The sequence below is a fragment of the Ambystoma mexicanum genome, chromosome 6q, assembly GCF_040938575.1.
Source record: "Ambystoma mexicanum isolate Mex_15411 chromosome 6q, UKY_AmexF1_1, whole genome shotgun sequence".
In the NCBI taxonomy this organism is placed as follows: domain Eukaryota; kingdom Metazoa; phylum Chordata; class Amphibia; order Caudata; family Ambystomatidae; genus Ambystoma; species Ambystoma mexicanum.
The window spans coordinates 780,542,910-780,562,447 of record NC_090937.1 but is presented as its reverse complement, the minus strand read 5'-3'; the positions used below and the strand labels follow the sequence as shown (position 1 = coordinate 780,562,447).

Below are 19,538 nucleotides of genomic sequence, written 5' to 3'. Positions count from 1 at the left end.
GCCACCTCGAGAGGGGTTGCCGCTCCCACGACCTCTGCGCTGTCCTCTAGGATAGCCCTGGGAGGACTGACCTTGATTATTTCCCTAGGAGGAGCCTTGGTTTTGACTGTAATTAGACCCCCGTTTAGAACCTTGGCCGTGAAAACGGTGAAAATTGCCATTACCCCTTTGGTCGGGTGGCTTGTTGGTGAGTTGGCCCAACAATTTAAGTGTGTCATACTCATCTTTGGCTGTCTTAAGGGCATCCTCGACGGCCTTGCTGAAGAGCACATTGGGTTCAATAGCATGTTAATTAGGGTGGCCTGCGTTTCTGGTCTGAAACCTGATTGCCGCAGCCACGCATGACGTTTAATAACAGTACCCTGAGCAATGATTCATCCGGCATTGTCCACTGCGTCAAGGTTGGTTTTAAGTAAGCCGATTGACACTACCCTCCCTTCTGTGGCCACCTGTGCTAGCTGGGACTTGAGAGGTTCTGGGGCAGACGATAGTAAAGCCAACACTTCCTCCCATTTGTGGCAGTTGTAACTGGCCAAAAGGGTTGCATTGTTCGCAATTCTGGTCTGGTAAGCTGCGGAGGAGGCAACCTTTCTACCCATGGTGTAAATCCTTTTGCTTTCTTTGTCGAGTGGGGCCTCAGAGGAAGCAAGGGGGTGCCTTCTCTTTTCCTAGCTGTAGTTACGACTAATGAGCCTGGCTTCAGCTGCCCTCTAATTTTCAGTGGGTCGAAAGGTGCAGGTTTAAATAGCTTCTCTACATGTGGGTTAACAGCCCGTGTGAGGTTAGGGGCTTCTATTGAAGGTTGTATCCTGCGCTGTATTGACTTGAGTAGAGGAATAAACTGCACCATTGTTTTCTTGTCCCCAAGGATCTGTTCTACAAAGTCCTTATCCTCCTGTACCTCCTGGGTGTCAATTTGAAAGTGCTCTGCCGCCCTGGCTAGCACCTCATTATGAAGGGATTGGTTGTCAATAGGAGAATCAACGATAGGAGCGCCCTGATCAATAGGTGAGTCTATAGGATACATATTGGCCTCTGGGTCAGCCTCTTTGTCCTCAACATCCCCATAATAAGGGTATGCTGTATCCTCCTCGTACTGTGGGTCAGCTACCTCTACAATAGAGAAGTCTTTGTGTTCAGAGTCCGGGTCATAGAGCTCTATGACTGTGCCTTGCACAGGAATATCGGTACAAGCCCTTTTAGAAGGGGGTTGAGAAGGTTGAGCAGAGACTTGAGACCCAGAGGGAGCTGTGGTGGAGGGAGTGGAGTGGAAACTCTGGAAGTATGCAGGGTCCTTTTCATAGAAATTGGCCATAAAGGACATTCTCCTCATGACCCTGTCTATGGGCCTCATTACACGGATGGCGGTGGACCAAGGTGCTATTAGCACCTTGGTCCATGCCGGTAAAATACCCGCACCGCCTTGGTGGAAAGGGGAATTACCGCCCTATTCCAAGGTTGGTGGGGCGATAATTCCCCCTTCCCCCATTGCCCTTCCCCATTCCCATTTTTGCCCCTTAGGGCTCTATGGGAATGGGGAAGGCGCTAATTACGGTACCGCAAATTGCAGTACCGTAATTAGCTCCCTGGTCCCTTTGCGGGTTGGTTTTTACCGCCTGCAAAAAGCAGGCGTTAAATTCCCCAGCCCGCAAAAGGACCTCGTAGTAAGGCGGTAAGGGTTTACCGGTACCGGTAAAATACCGGTACCTGTAAACCCTTTCCGCCTACCGTGTAATGAGGCCCTATGTCTTGTGAAAACCATTCTGCTGAACTTGGGATTACCAAGGGTTGGGAAGGAACTCCTAAGTCTTTATCTGTAGGATGAATAACCCTCGTTTTTTTAGGCCTAGTCTCTAGAGGTTTATCCTAATGAGGGATGGGCCTAGATTCCTTAGCTTTCTCTTTATGAGGAGTTTTCTCCTATGAGGGCTTTTATCCCTATGAGGGGTCTTTAAGGACTTCTTTTTGTGTCCCCCCCGGCGCCCAGAGCTGTGTTTATCCGACTGTTTGGGGCCTGCTACCTGATCTGACGCAGAGCCTCGACTTTCATGTGTGGGAAGGGCCGAGAAGTCGCCAGCGGACGATCGGCCCTCGGATGGAGCTTTACGCGCAAAACTCGTGCCGTCTTTCGCCGGTTGGGCCCTGTCGTGTGGCAATCTCGAGTGAGAGTGCCCAGAGGACAGGGACTCAACAGACCTTTCCCTGGGTGTCGTGCCCTGTTGACCGCTCGACCCATGTGTCGAGTCTCGACGTGGGGTTGTGTTTAGTGGTGGATGGAATTGTTGCACAACCGCCACCGGGTGTAGTCCCCACAACAGGGCCGCCGGCCTGTCCTCCGGGGTCGGGGGCCTTTGCTTGGGTAGTGGGGCGGCATTGCTGCCATCACTGAAAGCACCTTCTACCTCCATGGCCTCGAACTGCCTGGCGTAGTGTGCCCAGCGTTTTGTCGATCGGTCCTTTAAAGTCTTGGGCTTGAAGAGCCTACACGCTCGACAAGACCCCTCGATGTGGTCTCTTGGGAGACACAAGTTACAGACTAAATGCTTATCGACCCACGGAATTTTTCAATTGCACTTAGGGCTAAATTTAAATGGGGTCTTGTCCATAACTACAAACTATGGCAGCTAGGCAAAAATAGTCTAAGGAAAGGGGCATATTCGTCCTAAAATGACCTCGCCCCTCTCTCCCTACAGTCTGGGTCGAGGCCCGGGACGGCCTTTCGACGGGCAGTCTCTTTGTCTTCACCGGCGTGATGTTTTGATGGTCGGTGAAGTAAAGGATAGAAAGAGTGAACTATCGGTAATTGAAATAAGTAAATGACTTTACGCCGAAAGAGAAACTCTGCTATACGAGTCCGTCTAGAATGGCGTAAAAAAATAATCTGAGGGACCTCAACGCATTAGGGATCATGGGTACAGTGGACATCACACTAGGGATAGTATTACTGGCACGCCCTGTCGACGTCCTTTTTTGAGTTTGGAAAACAACAACTGTAATAACGCAGCTTCCAGTCAATGTCGGCCTATGCACAGCATGTGATCTAAGCAGATTCCAAAAGCCTCAAAAATATATATACAAGATCCATACTTTAGCTTTTTTCCTTAAGTAAACAGGGTTCCTTTTTAGCCATGTAGTCAAACCCTGCCCAAACTCTAATGCCATCCCAAACGACCATTTGAAATTGATCTAGAGGACTAGGTTATGGGATATGCTGTGGTTATTAACTCCATAGGGGAATGGATGGGTTTCATGTGAATCTATAAAAATGTTGGCAAAGTGCATGTATATATAGCTAAGTCACTTACATTGCACATACTTCTTTGAATAGAATAGGGAGCAGTAAAAAAAGGATGTGGGTAGGTAAGTTTAGTCTACCTAAACAAATTCTTCAGGACCATCGGTTCAACCTGTGTGTCTGCATTACCATCAGTGTCGAAACAGGAAAGTTTGCAAAACACATTCAAGTTCTTTAATTTAATAGAACAAATAAAAAGAACACATGTATTGGACAAGAGCATTTGCCAAGAATGTATCAGTTGTTGCTTGCCTGCTCTTAGAAATCGTCATGACACAGATGCCGGTTGGCTTTCCAGTAACATAACTTTGTAAAATGTCCTACTTATTTCAAAGTGACCATTTTGCCATTACTTTTTCTGGCCAGACCACAGCTACAAACATTTTCATAGTAGGCTTGAAGTAATTGACAGGCCTTTCGACAAATTAACTGTAGGGAATTTCATAGATGTCAAAAACCGATTTGAAAGCTGTTAACAAGCTATTTCAGTTGAGATGGAATTCTGAAACCACTTGCAAACAAAGGGTGGGTTCTGAGTGTCACTTTCTGGAGGATTTTATCTAAAGCTTCTCTGCAGCGAATACATGGATTTTGCTTACACTGCGGACAGATGTGCTTGCCACCACGAAAGCAGCCATTCATGTAAGAAAATTTGATCAAATGGGACCACCCTTTTTCTGGACTGAATACACCCAATTTAGCAGTCCTTCTATTTACCTCCTCTTAACCCGGGTTTATCCAACTCCAGACCTTGAGGGCCGGAAACATGTCGGATTTTCAGGATACCCCTCACTAATATTCATGAGATAGATTTTCATCCAATGATTCTAAATGCATGCACATTTTTCTCATGAATATTAGTGAGGGATATCCTGAAAACCCAACAGTATTCTGGCCCTTGAGGCCTGTATTAACCTATCTAGACCGCAGCCTATCCACTAATTCTTATTTAGGCTTTCATGATTCTTCTTTTCACCAAAAGACTGTGTGCCACCCCAAACCTGAGCAAATAATATTTCTGCATTAAATTAAGTATAACGTGAACACATCATAGCAGAATAAAGTTATTAAACAAAATAAAATAGTAATTTGTTGATGAGTTCAGATGTTCAACTAATCCTGTGATTACATCTGTGGCACCCCATCAGTAGTTTTGTTTAAAAAACACAGTTAGGGGCTCCATTAAAACGAAATTTGACGGATGGTACCCGTTATGTTTACACTATGACGTAAGCGGGTCGCCACGGTCAAATGTTCATCATTTGCACTGCAGGGTGCAAATGTACAGGGGAAAAGGCATCGTACAAGTATGTACACTGCCGTTTGCCCTTCACATTTGCACTCTGCAGTGCAAAGGGAGTAAACGTTGCCTGGCATGCCAGTATTCCAGACAGCACTTACTTTTCATTGTGAGCACCGCTTGCAACATTCACAATTACAATTCAACTGCTCGCTACATGCGAGCATGTCGGGAAGGGTGTAATTGTACACGCTAAGCGTGTACAATGCAGGTTTCGAAATTGTGATGTAATGAGCATAAGCTAAAATCAGCTCCTGGGTGTCTGGCATCCCCAAGTAGGTTGGAGCTACTGCATGCAAACAGGAGCTAACCTAGATGCTTCTTTAACATGTTTCCATTTTGTATGAACCATTGTGTTTAAATATGCATTAGATGTGTTCTAATTCTTCTTTATTAACATTCTCAAATACTCATAGTTAATGTCACATTAGTTACATGTTTGGAAGGCACAAGTTGGCACTAGGAGCCAAATGTAGCTCCTGGTAGCTGTTGGTTTCAAGCTAACCAGGCTCTACAATGGTAGAAGCAGGAGCTAAATAGTTCCCAGCTCCCCTCAGTCTCGAAACCTGCAATGGATCCGTATGGGGTCCGCCTGCTTTACACTAGTCCATTAAGCGGGCAGACCCCAAAAGGTTCTCCAGCATTTGTGCCGGCATGAAAATCCATTCCGGCGCAGATGCTGGAGCATTTGTATAGTGGAGAGGAAAGGAGCAGCGGAAATGCAAACTGAGTCATGCCCTCCTCTCCACAATACCAATTTCTTGAAAATGGGGTGTGACGTGAATGAAAGGCGTTGAAGGCTTACTCAAAGCTTTTACGCCTTCCATTAACATTACGCCTCAGCCCAAAATGACCTTGTTACTGGTTAACAATTATAATTCTATATTATGAAATTCTGCATTTTATTTAGTTGTAATGTCTAGGTTTGCTGAAGAGTTATTATGTGACTACCAAACAATTTGGATGTGAATGTTTTTTGGCTCACAAGACAAAGAATGGTCAATCAAGTCCCGCTGATCCAATACTTCCCTAGATTCCCTCTTTAATCTTCCACCATATGCTCCACATTTCCCTCTTAGTAACCTACCAAATCATCCAGCATTGCCTCCCCTAATGATCTGAAACCTTTGACAAGTCAAATGTAAATGTAATTAATAGGAGATTGTGAAGAAAACAACACTGTGAGAAACATTGGGATGTATATTTGATTGATTAAAAATGTATGTAATATGGGCTGCATAAATATATCATTTCTAAGAAACATTTTAAATATCTAAAGGGTTACCTACCTAAATGTAGCAATGTAAACTGTGCAGCCAACTCCTTTGCATCTTCCAATGTTGTGCACAGTTTGTCTGGCATGAAATAACTGTGTGTGCTGTTTACGATTGCAGGAACAACAACTTTAAATACTAGTAGAATTTTTCCATCTTGACTTGTAGTTGAATACAAATAATATTCTGGAGGTGTCCAGTTGTTTTTGTTGCAGTAGTAGTCTAAATGCATTACTGCAGAATGAAAATGATTGGATTTCAAGGAATACATATTAATTGGGGTAAGTTTTGTACCAGGAAAAAATGGATATGTGCATCTCTCCAATTCACATGAGGCTGGGCTATGTTGACCATTAAGACGAGTTGGAAGACTTGGTGGTCTACCAAGTGATTTTTGATTCATATCTTCTTTATTTGCAAATGCTAAAAGGCTATCTGAGTTGGGACTAAATTGCCCATTCAGGTGTTGTCTCCAGGTACCTTCCTTATTTACGGGTTTTGCCAATGTCACTTCAATGCTTGCTCCATCAATGCACTTTCCATTCATTACTGACATTGCAGAAACAGCATCTTCTCTGTTGAAAAAGTGCACAAATGCATAGTCTCTAAGTTTTTTGACACGTTCCACAGCACCTGCTTTAAATTTATTAAACTCTGTTTTAATTGCTTCCTCAGTAGTGGAAATCATTAGATTCCTCACATACAACACCTTAACTCTCTGCATTGTTTCTTCATCAACTTCTTTTTCAGGATCTGCCCAATCAACTTGAATAGTGTGCCCCCAAAGCTGGAATGTTCCTGCAGGTGAAATATACATTGTTATCAGAAACATAATGCTTCACATTTTTCCTACTAGAATTCTAGCAATTGTAACTCGAGGATCAAGATCGAAATTTCTTTACAGATCAACACCATACATTAGTCAAATACATGCCTAGTTAATTCTTCTATCCATAATATTCATAAAGTTTAGGCTCCATTTAACTACAAACTGAACCTTCTGCATTCCGGTGACAAGTTTGTCTCCACACGATTAAACAAAAAGCAGGACTCGGAACACATAATAGCGCCTACTTCACATACACTGTATGTCCTCCTTATATCCTTGGTGTGCCACTCAGCAACACAAATAGGAAGCATTTGGAAATCCAGCACTTTAGGCATTTGCAGTGGCTCATTGCGCTTTACATGCATGGGAACGAACACAATACTTGGGCCCTGCATACATGTAATTACTTTGAAAGTAAAAGACATAGCAACAAGAAGTCCGTCCGGCGATGAAGAGAAATCTGTTTAGTCTATGACAAGACCGGAGGCGAGCATTATGCTTAAACTCTTTTATTGCCACTTGCATAGCAGCCCACTTTTTCAAAACTCTTAACTTTCAAAATAACATTTTCTTCTGTTTTTGACAAAAACCAACATCAAAAATAGAAAGAAAAACAGTCCACTTGATCAGATCCACTTCGAACTACAAGCCCACACAATCCTTCAGGTCCCTTCTAGTTTTGACCTCCATCACAGCACCAATCCTAGGCTATCCCAGTCTATGCCTCACTTCCTGTTTCCGAGTCCTTCCTCTTTCTTTGCTGCTTCCATGAGAGACAAGTCACCTTTTTGTATTCTCCATGCTTTATGTGTGAGGAAACGTTTATGTGTGAGAGACTTTGTTTTACTGGGGTCAGGGTGCGTTAGGCTTATTGTGCTGTATTTTTCTTGACAGTGTAGCGCGAGCGGACCCACGGAATTTAGAGCTTTTATAATGCGGAGGAGCGCCGGGGCCGCAGGTCATCTTGCTCGCTGTGGGCGATACCGGCACTCCCCGCATAGTGATATTAGTGCGCGCGGAGCCGAGAGGCTTAGAGTAAAGCACCCACGGTTTGGGTGCCGGTCACGTGACAGGCGCCTCATCGCGCATGCGCGGATCGTCTTTTCGGAGCGATCTCGGTGCTGAGAGGTTAGGAAGCCCTGTAATCCACCGGAGCCTCTTGAATTTATGCAAATGATATATTTTGGGGAGTGTGCAGCTAGCTCTCGCCCTGACTGCCCTCTGCTAGGCATTGGCACCTGGCACAAACACGAAAATATATATAAATAGATAAATAAGGGACATAAAAAAAAAGAAAAGAGTTAGAATATTTGGGGTGAATTAAGAGGCTCTCCAAGATGATGGAGGAAGCAAGTTCCACCCCGGAATAAAGCGAGGAAGAGTGGGAGGCAGTCAAAGATCTCTCCCTGAGCTTCAAGAGGGTCCTTGGAGATTCGCTGGCGGTAGCGGGATCTCAGGGGGTTAGACCCATCCAGGAGTGCCTAGAGGTGCTGGAATCCCTCCTCACGGCCACAGTCCCTAAACGAAAAGTTAGAGAGCTCAGCCCTGGAGAGGGCACATCTCGAGGTCCGCCAGAGAAGCAGACAGCTGCACATAAGGGGGTGGAAAAGACCCGGAAGAGCCCCCACTGTTCTACCCCCCCACCCGGGTCAGGTATCAGGGGTGCAATCCAGGCCCCGGGAGGTTGCCGACCCTTTTCATAAGCTCAAAGCAGCTTTTCTAGGGAAGTTGGCGGTGCCAAACCTCGGACCCCCTACCCCAGGGGTGCTAAATACAGGGGATGCCGAAGAAGGCGGTGAATCTGCGCAGGAGGAGGATAATGAGACTGAGGAAGGCCTCGGGGAAGAGGACAAGGTGGACAGTGAAGCCAGAGTGTGTCAAGATACGGAGGAAGTGGAAGATGTTGATGATATGTTCGACCCAGATAGCATAAGACATCCAAGGTCCTCTGACTGGATACCCTCCCCCAGAGTGGCCCAGTATATGGCGGCAAGGATCCGCAAGCCTCTGGAAAGAGAGGATCCCTTCCGTATGAGGACTGAGTGTCCGAGGCCCGACCTTCCTCATAGAGACACCTGAGCTGGATGCTAAGATGGTCACATTTGTGACTAAAGCGACGAAAGATGTGAGACAAGGTGTTGATCGCGCCTGGACGTCCTGCCAGGACAAAGTATTGGATATGGCTGGTCCCCTTGCCAAGATTATGGACCTGGCCGAGAGGGCCAGGGACACAGGAGTACCGATGGACCCAGGTATGCTTGCCAACTGGGCACCGAGGGGGGTTTGTTTCCTCGGAAACGCCAGCAGCGCGCTCTCGTCTGAGAGGCGGAGGAGCTTGTTGCTCAAGATTGACAACAAGTTAGGGGACCTCGCCAATTATGAGGCAGGCCAGGCAGCTAACGAGCTATTGTTTGGCAAAGCTTTCGTCAAGGAAATGTCCCGTTTAGTGGGGACATACTCAGCGCTAGAGAAGGTGCAATCATCCATCCGTAAGATCTTCCCGAGGTGTGCTCCTTTACAAGACGGCTCCACGGACCCAGGTCACAGTATTGGGAAAGCAGACAACATGACGCCTTCTTTCCCGCGAGAGGGAAAAGTTTTCGTGGTAGAAGAGGCAGAGGAAATTTTAGACAACAGAGTCCTGCCGGAGGTAAGAGTGAGGGAGAGATCTACCCCAAAGTTGGGGGACTCACAGCGTTGTGTATAGACAAGTGGTGCGCGATATCAGGCGATGCTTGGGTTTTGCAGGCAGTGGTTGGCTTAGGACTGGAGTTTGTAAGTATTCTACATCAAGACAGACTTCCACAAAGAATGAGGACCTCAGAGGTGGAGGAGTTGTTACTCGAGAGAGAGTTGTGTGTGCTAGTAGAAAAAGGAGCGATAGAGCAATGTTCAGACGAGTTGGTCGGTTTTTACAGCAACATGTTTTTAGTTCACAGGAAAGGGAAGTCAAGGCCGGTGATAAACTTGAAAGAGCTGACCGGGTGGCTGATTTACAGACATTTCAAGATGGAGGGGATCCATCTACTGAGGAATTTGCTGCGCAAGGGAGACTGGTTAGCGAGGCTAGATTTGAAGGACACTTACCTCACCATCCCCATAGATCGAGGTTTCAGAGATTATCTAAGGTTCTTTTGGAAGAAGCGAAGCTGGCGCTTCGTGTGTCTCCCTTTCGGACTGGCCTCAGCGCCCTGGGCTTTCACGAAAGTGATGAAGCCGGTTGAAGAAGCTATCAGGAGCAGAGGCATCAGAATAATTGTTTACCTAGACGATATACTGATTATGGCCCAGAGCAGAGGGATTCTGAAGGAGCAGGTACGCTGGGTCAGCGACCTGCTTTCTTCGCTAGGATTCTTGATCAATCGGGAGAAATCAGAGCTCGATCCGAGACAGAGGATGGAGTTCCTGGGGTTTGTAATAGACACAAGGAAGGGTTCCTTGGCGCTGCCCCAGCAGAAGATGAGAAGTATAAAGAAGGAATTGAGGATGGCAATGGCGAAGAAGGTTATTTCGTTACGAAGTTTGGCTCGCATAGTGGGACTTCTGGCGTCCTCTATTCAAGTGATATTTCCGGGGCCTCTGCACTACAAAGCACTCCAGAAGATAGTCCCTCTGGACAAGGAAGGAAGAGTAGAGTTGCAATGGTGGCTTCAGAATATGGAAGCATGGAATGGCAGGACCATTTTCGGGGATGTGCCAGAGATAGTCATAGAGTCGGACGCAAGCAGAGCTGGTTGGGGCGCCAGGTGTGGTTGGATACAGACAGGAGGCCGCTGCTCGGAAGAGGAGTTAAAGCTTCATATAAATTGTCTAGAATTATTGGCAGGGTCGTTTGCAGTGCGAGCTCTGGCAAAGGACAGGTTGAATTGTTGCATTTTATTGAGAATGGACAATTTGTCAGCGGTACGTTACATAAACAAGTTGGGAGGTACGAAATCGAAAATGTTAGCGGAGATAGCAAAGGAATTTTGGCATTACTGCCTGCAGAGGAAATTAGTGATAACAGCAGAATATCTCCCAGGAGTCCAGAACACGATAGCGGACTGGAACTCCAGACACTTCACGGACGCCAGCGACTGGAGGTTACACAGGAGAGTATTTCAGCAATTACAGGATTTATGGGGGCCGATGAGAATAGCCCTCTTTGCCTCCAGGCGGAACGCACAGCTGAAAGATTTTTACAGCTGGAGACTAGACCCGGAAGCTTTAGGGACAGATGCGTTCCTGCACAGTTGGGGGGTGCTCTACATTATGCGTTTCCCCCTTTTATAATGATAATGAGGACCCTGGCAAAGGTACGTTGGGAGCGGGCGGAGGTGGTCATAGTGACGCCGTGTTGGAAGTCTCAAGTTTGGCTTCCCACTCTGATGGAACTTTCCTCGGATTTTCTGAGGCTGATTCCATGGGAAGCGGACCTGCTTCGCAACCCGGCGGGGCAGAAACATCCATTAGTTCAGACGGGAGATCTGCATCTGTTAGCCTGCAGGATTTCAGGTTAAGATGGGATTTGCCAGGCCTTTCGAGAGAGGCTGAAGATTGTATCAGGGATTCCTGGGCCCCCTCTACCCTTAGGAGCTATGATGCAGCTTGGGAGAAATGAGCAGGATGGTGCGGGTTGATATGTATTCATCCCGTTTCGGCCTCTATAGTACACATGCTCAATATTCTGGCAGAGATGGCGGCAAGTGGAAAAGCGTTTTGTACGCTGGGCATTTATAGATCTGCAATTTCTGCGGGACATGAGAGGTACGAGGGTCGCCCTATTGGGGAACACCCTGCAGTTGTACGACTTTTGAGAGGAGTAAAAATGCGGAAGCCGCCCGTTCCCAGATACTCAGTCATGTGGGATGTTGAGAAAGTTTTTCGATTGTTTAAGCAGTGACCGGACAACGATTGCTTGGCGGCTAAGCGTCTGTCGGGCAAGTTAGCAATGTTGTTGTGCTTAGTCTCATGTAGAAGGGTTTCGGACATGAAAGCCTTGGAAGTGGACAGAAAGATCTTCTATCCTGATGGGGTAGCATTTCAGATTGCACAGAGAACTAAGAGTGATTCTTCAGTTATTTCTTATCCTTACTTTCCTGATGAACCCAAGTTGTGTGTGGCACGTTGTATTAAGGAGTACGAGGGAGTGGCAGAGAGTGTGAGACCTGCTGGAGTACGACAGTTGCTTATAGCCCGTAGGAGGCCTTTTCCACGCAGTAGCGACAGCCACCATATCTAGGTGGGTTCGGGAAGTCATGTGCTGGGCGGGCATTGACTTGAATATGTGTGGAGCGTATTCAGTGAAGGGAGCGATGGCTTCTAGAGCTTTTGCAGCAGAAGTATCTTTGCATGATATTTTAAAGGCAGCAGATTGGTCTTCTGAATCTACGTTTAGGACTTTCTACTTCAAACGAGTAGATTCTTTGGCCAAGATGGTGTTAGAAAGCTTTGAACAAGCATAATGCTCGCCTCCGGTCTTGTCATAGAATGAAGATTACCAAGGCGACTAGCAAGGGTAGTCTTGATTCTATTAAAGACACAGATGCAAGCATTATTCCCGCCCTTGTACGCGGGGAAGGTTTGGTGTATGATATAAAAAGATCATTTTAATGCTGACATGGATAATTTACATGCATGAAGAGATTTCTGAAGATATCGGTCTTGCTATTTGGTTAATGTTTTGTAACTGGTGACCGTGTACTCCCGCCCTAATACTATGTTCTAATTTGGCTTTAGGGGAAGAAACCAAGAACGGTTGAGAAAGAAGGTGTCTCGGAGGAGAAGATTACAGACAGTTGGGAAAGTCGTTTGATAGTCGACTGTTCCAGTTTATGTTGATGAAGTTTGCAGTTTTGTTATCGAATCATCAAAGAAAGAGGAAGGACTCAGAGACAGGAAGTGAGGCATAGACTGGGATAGTGGGGGTTTGTAGTTCGAAGTGGATCTGATCAAGTGGACTGTTTTTCTTTCTATTTTTGATGTTATTTTAAAAGTTAAGAGTTTTGAAAAAAGTGGTGCTTCTATGGGAAATGGCAATAAAAGAGTTTAAGCATAATGCTCGCCTCTGTGTCTTTAATAGAATCAAGACAACCGGCGCTAGTCGCCTTGGTAATCTTCATTATATCTATTAGTGATGTTGTCTCTCTGCAAACAATATCTTTTAGGTATTTTTGGAACTTTTAAAGTTTCATAAAAATCTCTGACAACATTCTTAGGCAGCCTTAGGGTTCCCCCAAGTCCAAACTACTGGGCAACCTAACTGCCTGCCACAGCCCCAAATCTTGGGGAGAAGGGTGACCTCGCCCCACGGTCAGAGCCCAAACTCCTATGAAGTGCCCACAACCCCAGATCCCATATTACAAAGTAGTTTGAGTACCTGTCCATCGAGCTCACAAACCTGGGCAGCCTGAGTGCCTAATTCACCCCACCACATAAAGCCCACATTCCTGGGCAGCATGAGAGGCCACCCAAACCTTTCCTACTGGGAAGCTTTAGCAGCTCTCATTCTGGACAGCCTGAGCTTTCCAATCAGTGGACAGGCTCAGTGGTGACCCACATGGCCCACTCTTGGGCAGCCTCAATGGTTCATGGCTAGACGGCCATAGTGAACACAAAGCCATCAATCCTGGGCAGTCTCAGTGGCCACAGAAGTCCACTCAAGGCCAGTGTAAAGACTGGAGGGGGGTGTCTGTACTTCTGCTCTCTATATGGTAGAGGAGAGGCACAAAGGACCTCAGCCAAGATTCTCTACTGTGGTAGCAATGGACGAGCAATCAAGGCCTAGCTTCTCAGGAGGTGATGCAGGCTGGTTCTTAAGTACAGTGTAGTCCCCGAACCCCCACAAAGGAATGTCCACACACTGTATTACTGAAAACACAGTCTTTATATAATTAATATTCAAATGTATGTACACAATCACAATAACACACTTTGTACTCGGAAATCAACAATGGTAAATATCTACAATTCTAAAGTGGTACCACCAATATTATCAGATCTCATTAAAGTGCATCAACTATACTGTTAGAATGTCACACAGATCAATACCAAGGAAACCAGCAATAGAGATAGGAGGGAAAGCAAGATGGTTGAAACAATAGGCAGAATACTGGCCTCTACCGCTAAGCACAGTTCTGTGTGGAGATCCCCCCACCTGGGCAACCTGTAAAATAAATATATATAGCACAAGCCCAGTCCATATATTGCTCAATAGTCTTGTTCTCTCCTATAATGTTTTACCCCCCCCCCCTAATGTACCTGGTGGAGCCGAGTTCTTCGAAGAAGCGTTGATGGATCCTTCTTGAGTGACTCCCTTTAAAGCAGAAGTCACGGATATTCGAGAGGCGTCGAAGAAGGTGAACTTGGCGTTGACGGCGTCGATGGAAAGTTCGGGGGTGCCGAGGCCACGGCGTCGATCCAGGCGTTGCTCATCGGCGACATCCTGTGAGGATGAGGTGTGCGGGGCACCTCAGCGATTGAGTATTCAGGACCGCAAAGAGTTTCTGAAGAACTGTGGCCCAGCAAGGGCGTCGAGTCGTCAAAGTCTCTACCACTGAGTTGTCTACTGATGAAGATGATAGGATGATCCCTCCCTTTGTCATCTAACTGGGACAAGACAGCTCCAATTCCGGTGTCGCAGGCATCCGTCTGGACGATAAAGGGTCGGCTGTAGTCAGGCGCACACAACACGGGTGCCCTACACAGACTTTCTTTCAAGCCATCCAAGGCCCTCTGACAGTCTTCAATCCAATTAACCTTCCTAGGTTGTTTGGGTGAAGTCAGAGTTGTCAGGGGTGCAGCTATGGTTCCATAGTCCGCCATGAAATTGCGATAATACCCAGTGAGGCCCAAAAAGGATCTCACCTGGGTTTGAGTAGTGGGAGTCTCCCAGTCCTGTACATTCTGTACCTTACTGGGGAGAGGTTGGATTTGACCCCCCCCTACCTCATGACCAAAATATGTGACTTTCCCCTGAGCTATCTGGCACTTGGTGGCCTTGATAGTGAGGTTAGCCCTTTTTAATGCCTGCAACACCTTACCCAGATGTGTCAAATGCTCTTCCCAGGTGGAACTGTAGACAGCAATGTCGTCTAGGTAGGCCACACAAAAGGCCTCCAGCCCACTGAGCGCATGATTGACCAATCTCTGGAAGGTGGCAAGGGCATTCTTCAACCCAAAAGGCATGACTCTAAACTGGTAGAGTCCCACTGGTGTTGAGAACGCCGTCTTTTCCTTGGCATGGTCCGTCAGAGCTATTTGCCAATAGCCTGAGGTGAGGTCAAAGGTGCTCACAAATTTGGCAGCACCTATGGTGTCCACAAGCTCATCAGCCCTGGACAATGGGTGCGCGTCAGTCTTGGTGACGGCATTGACTCCTCTGTAGTCCACACAGAACCTCCAACCCTTGGTACCTGTCTGGGAACTTGCCTTGGGGACAAGGGCCACGGGACTGGACCAGGGACTGGTTGAGGGTTCAATAACACCCAGATCCAACATCTTGGCGACCTCAGCCTGGATGTGGTTCTTAACAGTATCTGACATACGGTAACTCCTACTTTTGACAGGCACACTGTCACCAGTATCAATCTCGTGCTTACACCACGGTGTAAGGCCTGGCGTCAGTGAAAACAGAGAGGCATACTGCTGGAGCAAAGTCTTGAAGGCCCTCTGCTGCTCTGTTGTCAAATCTGGAGAGAGATGCACTCCCTCCACTGAGCCATCCTGAGGGTTGCTATGCAGCAAATCAGGAAGGGGCTCACTCTCATCCTCTTCTTGCTCTGAAGCTAGCAAGAGACATGAAACTTCTGCTCGCCTGTGGAAAGGCTTGAGCCTGTTAACATGGAATACCTGAGGGGCTACCCCTGGGATTCCCATGTCAACCAGATAATTGACCTCGCCCATCTTGGAGAATATCCTGAAGGGACCAGTCAATTTGTCTGCCAACGCCCAAGGCCCAAGGCTTGGTGCCTTGGTGCCCTATGGGGGCAAAAATGGGAATGGGGAAGGGCCTTGGTGAATGGGGAATTACTGCCCCCGCGAGTCTTGGAGGAGGACGGTAATTCCGCCATCCACCAAGTCGGACACGGTAAAATACCGGCGGCAATCATGGTGCTAAAAGCGCCATGGTTACCGCCTACCGTGTAATGAGGCCCATAGACCCCCACTTGCTTGGCAGGACCTGGAGGGGTGGCTTCCAAACCTTCTCTGATCAGCGACCTGCTTTCTTCGCTAGGATTCTTGATCAATCGGGAGAAATCAGAGCTCGATCCGAGACAGAGGATGGAGTTCCTGGGGTTTGTAATAGACACAAGGAAGGGTTCCTTGGCGCTGCCCCAGCAGAAGATGAGAAGTATAAAGAAGGAATTGAGGATGGCAATGGCGAAGAAGGTTATTTCGTTACGAAGTTTGGCTCGCATAGTGGGACTTCTGGCGTCCTCTATTCAAGTGATATTTCCGGGGCCTCTGCACTACAAAGCACTCCAGAAGATAGTCCCTCTGGACAAGGAAGGAAGAGTAGAGTTGCAATGGTGGCTTCAGAATATGGAAGCATGGAATGGCAGGACCATTTTCGGGGATGTGCCAGAGATAGTCATAGAGTCGGACGCAAGCAGAGCTGGTTGGGGCGCCAGGTGTGGTTGGATACAGACAGGAGGCCGCTGCTCGGAAGAGGAGTTAAAGCTTCATATAAATTGTCTAGAATTATTGGCAGGGTCGTTTGCAGTGCGAGCTCTGGCAAAGGACAGGTTGAATTGTTGCATTTTATTGAGAATGGACAATTTGTCAGCGGTACGATACATAAACAAGTTGGGAGGTACGAAATCGAAAATGTTAGCGGAGATAGCAAAGGAATTTTGGCATTACTGCCTGCAGAGGAAATTAGTGATAACAGCAGAATATCTCCCAGGAGTCCAGAACACGATAGCGGACTGGAACTCCAGACACTTCACGGACGCCAGCGACTGGAGGTTACACAGGAGAGTATTTCAGCAATTACAGGATTTATGGGGGCCGATGAGAATAGCCCTCTTTGCCTCCAGGCGGAACGCACAGCTGAAAGATTTTTACAGCTGGAGACTAGACCCGGAAGCTTTAGGGACAGATGCGTTCCTGCACAGTTGGGGGGTGCTCTACATTATGCGTTTCCCCCTTTTATAATGATAATGAGGACCCTGGCAAAGGTACGTTGGGAGCGGGCGGAGGTGGTCATAGTGACGCCGTGTTGGAAGTCTCAAGTTTGGCTTCCCACTCTGATGGAACTTTCCTCGGATTTTCTGAGGCTGATTCCATGGGAAGCGGACCTGCTTCGCAACCCGTCGGGGCAGAAACATCCATTAGTTCAGACGGGAGATCTGCATCTGTTAGCCTGCAGGATTTCAGGTTAAGATGGGATTTGCCAGGCCTTTCGAGAGAGGCTGAAGATTGTATCAGGGATTCCTGGGCCCCCTCTACCCTTAGGAGCTATGATGCAGCTTGGGAGAAATGAGCAGGATGGTGCGGGTTGATATGTATTCATCCCGTTTCGGCCTCTATAGTACACATGCTCAATTTTCTGGCAGAGATGGCGGCAAGTGGAAAAGCGTTTTGTACGCTGGGCATTTATAGATCTGCAATTTCTGCGGCACATGAGAGGTACGAGGGTCGCCCTATTGGGGAACACCCTGCAGTTGTACGACTTTTGAGAGGAGTAAAAATGCGGAAGCCGCCCGTTCCCAGATACTCAGTCATGTGGGATGTTGAGAAAGTTTTTCGATTGTTTAAGCAGTGACCGGACAACGATTGCTTGGCGGCTAAGCGTCTGTCGGGCAAGTTAGCAATGTTGTTGTGCTTAGTCTCATGTAGAAGGGTTTCGGACATGAAAGCCTTGGAAGTGGACAGAAAGATCTTCTATCCTGATGGGGTAGCATTTCAGATTGCACAGAGAACTAAGAGTGATTCTTCAGTTATTTCTTATCCTTACTTTCCTGATGAACCCAAGTTGTGTGTGGCACGTTGTATTAAGGAGTACGAGGGAGTGGCAGAGAGTGTGAGACCTGCTGGAGTACGACAGTTGCTTATAGCCCGTAGGAGGCCTTTTCCACGCAGTAGCGACAGCCACCATATCTAGGTGGGTTCGGGAAGTCATGTGCTGGGCGGGCATTGACTTGAATATGTGTGGAGCGTATTCAGTGAAGGGAGCGATGGCTTCTAGAGCTTTTGCAGCAGAAGTATCTTTGCATGATATTTTAAAGGCAGCAGATTGGTCTTCTGAATCTACGTTTAGGACTTTCTACTTCAAACGAGTAGATTCTTTGGCCAAGATGGTGTTAGAAAGCTTTGAACAAGTATAATGCTCGCCTCCGGTCTTGTCATAGAATGAAGATTACCAAGGCGACTAGCAAGGGTAGTCTTGATTCTATTAAAGACACAGATGCAAGCATTATTCCCGCCCTTGTACGCGGGGAAGGTTTGGTGTATGATATAAAAAGATCATTTTAATGCTGACATGGATAATTTACATGCATGAAGAGATTTCTGAAGATATCGGTCTTGCTATTTGGTTAATGTTTTGTAACTGGTGACCATGTACTCCCGCCCTAATACTATGTTCTAATTTGGCTTTAGGGGAAGAAACCAAGAACGGTTGAGAAAGAAGGTGTCTCGGAGGAGAAGATTACAGACAGTTGGGAAAGTCGTTTGATAGTCGACTGTTCCAGTTTATGTTGATGAAGTTTGCAGTTTTGTTATCGAATCATCAAAGAAAGAGGAAGGACTCAGAGACAGGAAGTGAGGCATAGACTGGGATAGTGGGGGTTTGTAGTTCGAAGTGGATCTGATCAAGTGGACTGTTTTTCTTTCTATTTTTGATGTTATTTTAAAAGTTAAGAGTTTTGAAAAAAGTGGTGCTTCTACGGGAAATGGCAATAAAAGAGTTTAAGCATAATGCTCGCCTCTGTGTCTTTAATAGAATCAAGACAACCGGCGCTAGTCGCCTTGGTAATCTTCATTATATCTATTAGTGATGTTGTCTCTCTGCAAACAATATCTTTTAGGTATTTTTGGAACTTTTAAAGTTTCATAAAAATCTCTGACAACATTCTTAGGCAGCCTTAGGGTTTCCCCAAGTCCAAACTACTGGGCAACCTAACTGCCTGCCACAGCCCCAAATCTTGGGGAGAAGGGTGACCTCGCCCCACGGTCAGAGCCCAAACTCCTATGAAGTGCCCACAACCCCAGATCCCATATTACAAAGTAGTTTGAGTACCTGTCCATCGAGCTCACAAACCTGGGCAGCCTGAGTGCCTAATTCACCCCACCACATAAAGCCCACATTCCTGGGCAGCATGAGAGGCCACCCAAACCTTTCCTACTGGGAAGCTTTAGCAGCTCTCATTCTGGACAGCCTGAGCTTTCCAATCAGTGGACAGGCTCAGTGGTGACCCACATGGCCCACTCTTGGGCAGCCTCAATGGTTCATGGCTAGACGGCCATAGTGAACACAAAGCCATCAATCCTGGGCAGTCTCAGTGGCCACAGAAGTCCACTCAAGGCCAGTGTAAAGACTGGAGGGGGGTGTCTGTACTTCTGCTCTCTATATGGTAGAGGAGAGGCACAAAGGACCTCAGCCAAGATTCTCTACTGTGGTAGCAATGGACGAGCAATCAAGGCCTAGCTTCTCAGGAGGTGATGCAGGCTGGTTCTTAAGTACAGTGTAGTCCCCGAACCCCCACAAAGGAATGTCCACACACTGTATTACTGAAAACACAGTCTTTATATAATTAATATTCAAATGTATGTACACAATCACAATAACACACTTTGTACTCGGAAATCAACAATGGTAAATATCTACAATTCTAAAGTGGTACCACCAATATTATC

General features: G+C 46.9%; 1 protein-coding gene across 1 annotated transcript in view; it reads right to left on the bottom strand.

The window, feature by feature from the left end:
• The window catches only part of RBM46 (RNA binding motif protein 46), a 1,126,957-nt gene that overhangs the window by 522,788 nt on the left and 584,631 nt on the right, over window positions 1-19,538 (bottom strand). Inside the window, exon 4 of the mRNA XM_069631315.1 lies at window positions 5,885-6,667. Within this exon, the coding sequence (XP_069487416.1) occupies window positions 5,885-6,667 (783 nt within the window). The remainder of the gene's footprint in view (window positions 1-5,884; window positions 6,668-19,538) is intronic.